At 33.9% G+C, this 7062-nt stretch overlaps 1 protein-coding gene across 1 annotated transcript; it reads right to left on the reverse strand.

Moving 5' to 3' along the window:
* Window positions 1–2108: 2108 nt before the first annotated feature.
* Window positions 2109–4261, reverse strand: LOC108385422 (olfactory receptor 5K3-like). The gene has a single exon (XM_037008349.2). The coding sequence runs from the start codon at window positions 3745–3747 to the stop codon at window positions 2815–2817; it is 933 nt and encodes a 310-aa protein (XP_036864244.2). The 5' UTR covers window positions 3748–4261; the 3' UTR covers window positions 2109–2814.
* Between the last annotated feature and the right edge of the window lie 2801 nt (window positions 4262–7062).

A 7062-nucleotide genomic window follows, 5' to 3' on the forward strand; every position in this document is an offset into this window, starting at 1 on the left:
AGTATATCAGTTAATATTTATTCAGTTGCAAACAATCTTTTCCAAACAAGCTTAAACACTAAGAAAATCTATTTGATTATACAATGAGAGGGATGTTTTATTCCAGTGTCTCTGGGTGTGTTTCTCTGTGATTCCTTCAGCTAGACCCTCCTTTGTATGTGGACTTCATTTACAATCTGGTTTCTCTTTTGTTAGTAAAATGGATAAAGATTGGCAGATTTCACATGAACGTGCCACAACATTCAGAGGGAGAAATACTATACTGCCTTATTCATGGACTTCTTTTAAAATAAGGAAATATATTGCTCAGAAATTTCCAGAAATTACTTCTTTTGTTTAATTGGCCTGACATAAGTCACATTTTCTTCCCTGAACAGACTGCTGAGATTTTGTATTGTTAAGGGTTGGGTGTGGGTGGTTCAGAAATACCTAACAAAAATTGTGATACCTTTATAAAAGGGAAAAGGAATCCTTGGATGCAAGTCTGACAACTAAAAATATCCTCTAAGATAGAGGGTGGGTATATGAGGCATAGAAATAATTTAATTTGGAGCTTATCAACTTCACGGTATATGGAATTCATTAGATTCTTAGAAAGCTTCAGCATCGTACTGAGATTTGTGTATGTGGGTTATAACTATTTGTATTTACAATATTAGCAATTAAAACCAAGAAATTAAAATTATTAATTCATTCAAAAATAAGAAAAATAAATCTATTGCATATTAACTCACCTAATATAAAACACTCAAAAATGTTTATTGAATGGCAAAAAGTGTTAGGCATCTTATTTTGTATTAAATCAGTTATGACTAGGTTGATACTCACAGGAAGAAGATAGGCCTTCATTTTATTATCCAACAGTTACAATTTGCTATTTTTTTTCTTTAAAATATTGCTTATTTTTGAGTGCTCATCTCCTTTATGAGTATTCTCCAGTTTCAATTCTCATCATCTAATACATGAACTATTGAAGTTAGTTGAATTTCTTCCAGCCTCATTCCAATCAATTGCCAGATCAGTTTTCTGCAAGACAGAACCATATTACTCTGCTCCAGGAAGACTTCAGTGTCTGATGCCTCTAAGATAAATTCAGATTCCTTAACATTGTGTTTAAGATTCTCAGTAACTTGATCCACTTCCATCCTTACATTCCCTACTCACCAACAGCTTTTCAGCTTCCTGAGTATTTACTGTGGTCCACCTCCGTCATGCCCTCATTCTCAGTGCCATACTCATTTCCAGTAGCATTGACTGTTGTTCAAATATATATTTTTGTTTTCATTTTAAAAACCACACTTGACTTCTGATGTTACTTTATAAGTAAATACCCCCAGGCTACAAGGATCTCCATTTTCTGAACTCTCAGCATCTGGGAAAAGGCAGTGTTGATTCAAATTCTAGCTGATTCCAGATCACCTGGATGAACTTGGGCAAGCTACTCAGTGTTTCAAAGCATGAGAATTTTTCTGAGGAAAAGCATGAAAAACAATGCCTAACTAAATGGCAGGTAATATATATGAAAGGACTAATTTAGAGCCTAGCAAATAGTAGGTTCTTAGTGTATTTTTTCTCTCATGTATGCACATATAAGTAATCTATATATCTCTTTGCTTAGATATTTAGAATTTTCAGTATTTTATGCTTCATTTATGCTGGGACATCATCTCCAACTTTGTGTTAATTATGTGAATATACCAATAATTTACATTGGAATCAGTACAGGTTGATGGTATTCCTACTAAAAAGCAAAACAAATAATATCAGAAAAAAGTCTCTTTCTGTAATTAATATATTCATAAATTGCAGTCTCATATGATAGACAACTAACAAAACTATATGAAAATATTTACATTTATAGGAACTTCAATAAAACTAGCATAATTTTCAACTATAGATTTATAAGTCATCAGTATACAGGTAATCTATTTCAGAGAACATGAGAGTAAAATTGACTAATGCTACAGATGCAAAATATTCTTGATTATAGAATACATATTCTGCATTAGTTAATATTCATATACAATTCAAAGACATGCAAAGAAAATTGAGACTCTAGTTCAAATATACAGTTTACTTCTGACATGTGCAGTTGTTTAAAAAGAGATTGACTTTTGGGAACTTGAAATGTGTCAGAGTTTATAAGATTTTGCTTTGGGATTCCAGAATTTGCCAGCAATATTAAATGGAGGCAACCTTTATATATGCTGATTCTATTCTTAATAATTGTTGGATTTGTTGAAAATTATAACTCACTACATTTTAAAGCAATTAGTTGCTAGTATAACTAATTTCACCCTGACACAAATTGTGACCTCAGGGGTGCTTATCCAGTTCTCTTCTGATCTAACCTAGTAGCTTAGATTTAAAAAAAAAAATTAACATATATGTTATTTTTTAATTTATTTTTTAAGTTAAGGTATCATTGATATACAATCCTATGAAGGTTTCACATGATGAGCAATGTTGTGGTTTCAACATTCACCCACATTATCAAGTCCCCCCTACCCCATTGCAGTCACTGTCCATCAGCATAGTAAGATGCTGTAGAGCCATTACTTGCCTTCTCCATGCTATACTGCCTTCCTTGTGACCTGCCTATATTGTGAGTGCCTAGTAGCTTCGATTTTGAAATACATTTAAACAGAATATCTACTTTCTGAACTTTTTTATTCGAGTCATACAGCATGTTATAGTAATTTGATATTTTATGTACAAAGTGGTCAATTTCCACTTTCTCAGTAGTATGTGATTTTTAAAAGCATTTTATCAAATTAAAATCAGTTTTTCACAGGAGATACTTGTTTCAGAATGCTATGAAATTTGCTTCAGAATTTTTTTCATAACTTTTATAACTTCCTTGTTTCTGAGACTATAAATAAAAGGGTTTAATAAAGGAATCACTACAGTATAAAAAACAGCAACAGGTATATCTTTATCCTCTTCTTTAACTGTACTTGGTCGAATGTACACGAAGATAAGAGAACCATAGAATATTGAAACAGAAACAAAGTGGGATGCACAAGTCGATAAGGCTTTGCCTCTTCCCTCTTTGGATTTCATTTGGAAAATCATGAAAAGGATATAGAGATAAGAGATTACAACTATAGTAATAGAGGTGATTTGAACTGACCCTGCAAAGATAAATATCATCAATTCATTGATATAAGGGTCTGCACAGGAGAGTCTGAATAATGGAAGAGCATCACAAAAGAAGTGACTGATTCGATGAGACCCACAGAAAGTTAACCTAAACAGAAACCCTACATGAATCATGGAATGCAGGTTTCCAGCTATGTAGGCCCCTGTGGTCATCTGAATGCAGAGTTTCTTTGACATCATGGTGTGGTACTGCAGCGGCCTACATATGGCCACGTAGCGGTCATAGGCCATTGCAGCCAGGAGAAAGCAATCTGCAGTTTCAGCAAGGCAGAGAAAGTAAAACTGTGCCATGCATTCTCTGAGGGAAATCATTCTGTCCTTAGAAAGGAAGTTCTCTAACATCTTGGGGGTAATGGCACAGGAACAACAGGAATCCATCAGTGCAAGGTTACCCAGAAAGATGTACATTGGCGTGTGAAGACGACGCTCCATGTAAATCAATGCCACCAGGCCAAGATTCCCCACCATGGTAATTAGATAGATGGTAAGGAACACCAAAAACAGAATGGTCTTTAGCTCTGGGTGATCTGTAAATCCCATGAGGATAAATTCAGTTGTTGAGTAGGAGTGGTTATCCTCAGTCATATCCACCTTCTCTGTTGAGACAGAAATAATGGAGATATAAGATTCTAAAGTGTGTATAATTTTCCCTTCAAATTTTTATTTTTACAACAAGGAGAGGATCTGCTTCTTCAAGCTTCCCCTACTGTCTCTGGGATACAGATACACAAATAATATGTATCTATCATTATTTACCCCCAAGATGCTAGAGAACTTCCTTTCTAAGGACAGAACGATTACCCTCAAGGAATGCATGGCACAGTTTTACTTTCTCTCCCTATAGGGGATGTTCATTTCCCTAACACGTCAGTTTTATGACCTCAGTCCTGGCACTCAGTAGTCCCACAAATGACTTGGTAATCTAAGGAGGATGCTTATAGTGGGAAAGGCTTGTCTTTATGAATGTATGTGTGAATAATGTACACATTCAGTGTACCTGTATTTATTTCAGTATTGACAAATAATTTCAATGTCTGTTATGTGTTAAAGATGCTAAAAATATATTTAAAGTCAATTTTCCTCATTTATAAGTATATTTTAACTGACCAAAATGTTTTCATATATTCTCCTAGTACAGTAGATGCTTGAAAATCATATACAACAAACATGTTAAACTTCCACTTTAGACATTGCATCAAGATCAATAAGGATTAAGAAGAGGGCTATCCTCTTAAAGAAAATTTTTAGAAATCTAAGGAAATAAACATCCATGTATTTTCACCTCTGTCATCCCTTTTCCCAGTTTTACATCCTTGTTTTTAAACACTAACCTTCTCCATGCAATTATTTCTGTTGATATTTGCCCAAATATGTTGATCCTCAACTCTTCTTGAGAAGCTTGAATTACATATAATGCTACTTCATAACGTTTAAACTAAATGGTACAACTGCACTGATTTCCATTTTCTGAATCCTTGAGTATATCTTATATACCAAATCCAGACTAGAGTTGCTTGTCTAATCTAGATGGATTTTTTGTGTGTGAATATGGGCATGCACAATTTTCTTACTAGAACTGTAGATATTTGAAGTTAGTTGTGAGTTTAGTTTTTATAAGAATTGTACAATGCTTTAGAGAAAAAGCAGTAATGATTCCAGTCCTAGCTCCATCCCAGCACCTGGGATGGGTGAACTTGTTTTCTGTATCCTGCCAAAGACCCTTAGTGGCCTCTTTGGTTTCTTCAAATTAAGACTGCTAATTTTGAAGAACAGCCTTTGAAGGAATATATCAGAATTCATTATTAAAAAAAATTGTATCATTCTTTTATTTGAATTAATCATCTACTTTTTTTTTCTGTTTCTTAAAATCATTTAAGATTTTCTGAAGTATATCACAGTAGTTTAAAAGCTAGTAAATAAAAGTAAGCTTGCCTGTATACTTTAGTTTTCTAACAGAAAAAGAGAAAGCCCTTTAAATCTTAATATAAGTTTTGAGACCAAATTTTGTTTTCCTTAAAAGGCTATAATCTATCATTATTTAATGATGCATTAGAACATATTGCCTATAGGGATGTGTGTAACCACATATAATCTATGGTAAAAATAGCTTTTTTTTCTTATAATCAATGGATCAAAATTAAGGCACAGGCTGAAAAATTTTGTTTGTTTTCAAATATAAAATATATGCTACTTAATTATTCAGCTTTCTTAGAAATAACTTTCCATATATATGCCTAATTATTTAACAGAATTACTCTATGTTCTTACCTGTATATTTTGAATTTCCAATTTGTTAATTGGAATAGGTCAGTGTGAACTGCAGTTGATTCTCATCCTACTTTTCCATAACCTTCAGTTTTGAGAGGAGGTAGAAATATAAGTAAGAAGTTGAAATCTAAGAACACAGAAAAAATGCTTAATAATTCAGATGGATAAATAGTAATGAATGCTAATATTAAAAATTTTTTTAATTAGAATATTTCCCTTCCCTACACTTCACTGAGAAGAGTTTGTTATACTGCATTGTTTGCTTTATAGTATTAGGTCTCCTAGAATTTCAGAATATAAATTTTGGCCTCTAAAACATTTGGGATTAAAAGAACAAAACTCTGGGAGACTACTAGTAGGTCAGAAGCAGTAAACATGTTCCTTGCAATGAAAAGTTAAAAGTTTCCATCAAATGCTGAAGGGATTTCCCTGCAGTGACATCAGTGTATTTCTGCTGGGAGATGCAGTCTCCAGAACATCTGAAGTATGTGACATTAATTAAGATGACATGTGGGACAGTAAGATTAAGGCAGATGACCATCACTGAAGTCATTAACATGATTTGGTGATCACCTTGCTGTTCCTTAAGTAACTGAATTATTTGTACAATTCTCTTCATTATTCTATGGACAAAATATAAAATGAGCAGAAAAGAGTCTCAGGTTTGTTTGACCTCTTATTTCCGCAATTATTATGGTTTATGAGACTAATATGGTTTATGAAAGACGATTCAGATTTTGGGGAGGATACTAAAAGGTGTGATAGTTTAGCCAGGGTCAACAAATTCTTCGCACTCTGGGTTGAATTTGTCTTTCCTCCTGCAAAGCCCTTAACTCAAGCTTTCATACTATTATTTGGTCCCACATAGGACATATTAGGATTGTTCTCCTTTCTATTCATTTCACCCCAGCTGCTTTTATCCCTTTCTATTCATTTCACCTCAGCTGCCTTTATCTTTATTATGCCATTTTCCACCATTTCATTCTAATAATCACCCTCCAATATAGTGTATATTTGTTGGTCCTTTTATAATTTGTTACTCAACGCCCCCCCAACCCCACAACCTCAAGCCCAGCACAGATACTTAAGAGAGAAGGAATTTCTCTGTTCTGTAAGTCCAGCACCTTGTTCATGTCTGATATTTTATAGTGCTACAAATATTTGTTACAATAATGAAAAAATAAAGATACTTCTCTGCTCAAGAATTCATAATAGTCCCTCATTAGTCTTCAAACCAAGTCCATTTTCCTTATTTTGGTATTCCAGATGCTCCACAGTGTCTCTGTACCTTACCTATCACATTGCTTTCTCCCTGTCATCTCAAGGCACTTGGCCATGTGCATCCCTTTCCAGTTCCTCTGTGCATTTCTTCAGTTAATTTGCTTGTCTTGTTCCCTCCCTTTCTTCTCCCTCTCCTTCTACCCCAATCTTAAGTATCCTTCAGGCCAAGTATGACCTCCAACAGGACTTTTCTAAGTTGTTTAAATCAAATTATTTTTCCTCTTCCTGATCTATGTGATACTAGCTTTTATAACACACTTGCCACTTTACCAAGTGTGACTTGTATGTCTTCACTGTAAAAGTCTTGACTATCCTTAAGTCACTGATCATGTTATACATCTTTCAGGTTCC

This window comes from Manis javanica, chromosome 3 (genome assembly GCF_040802235.1).
Source record: "Manis javanica isolate MJ-LG chromosome 3, MJ_LKY, whole genome shotgun sequence".
NCBI lineage: Eukaryota > Metazoa > Chordata > Mammalia > Pholidota > Manidae > Manis > Manis javanica.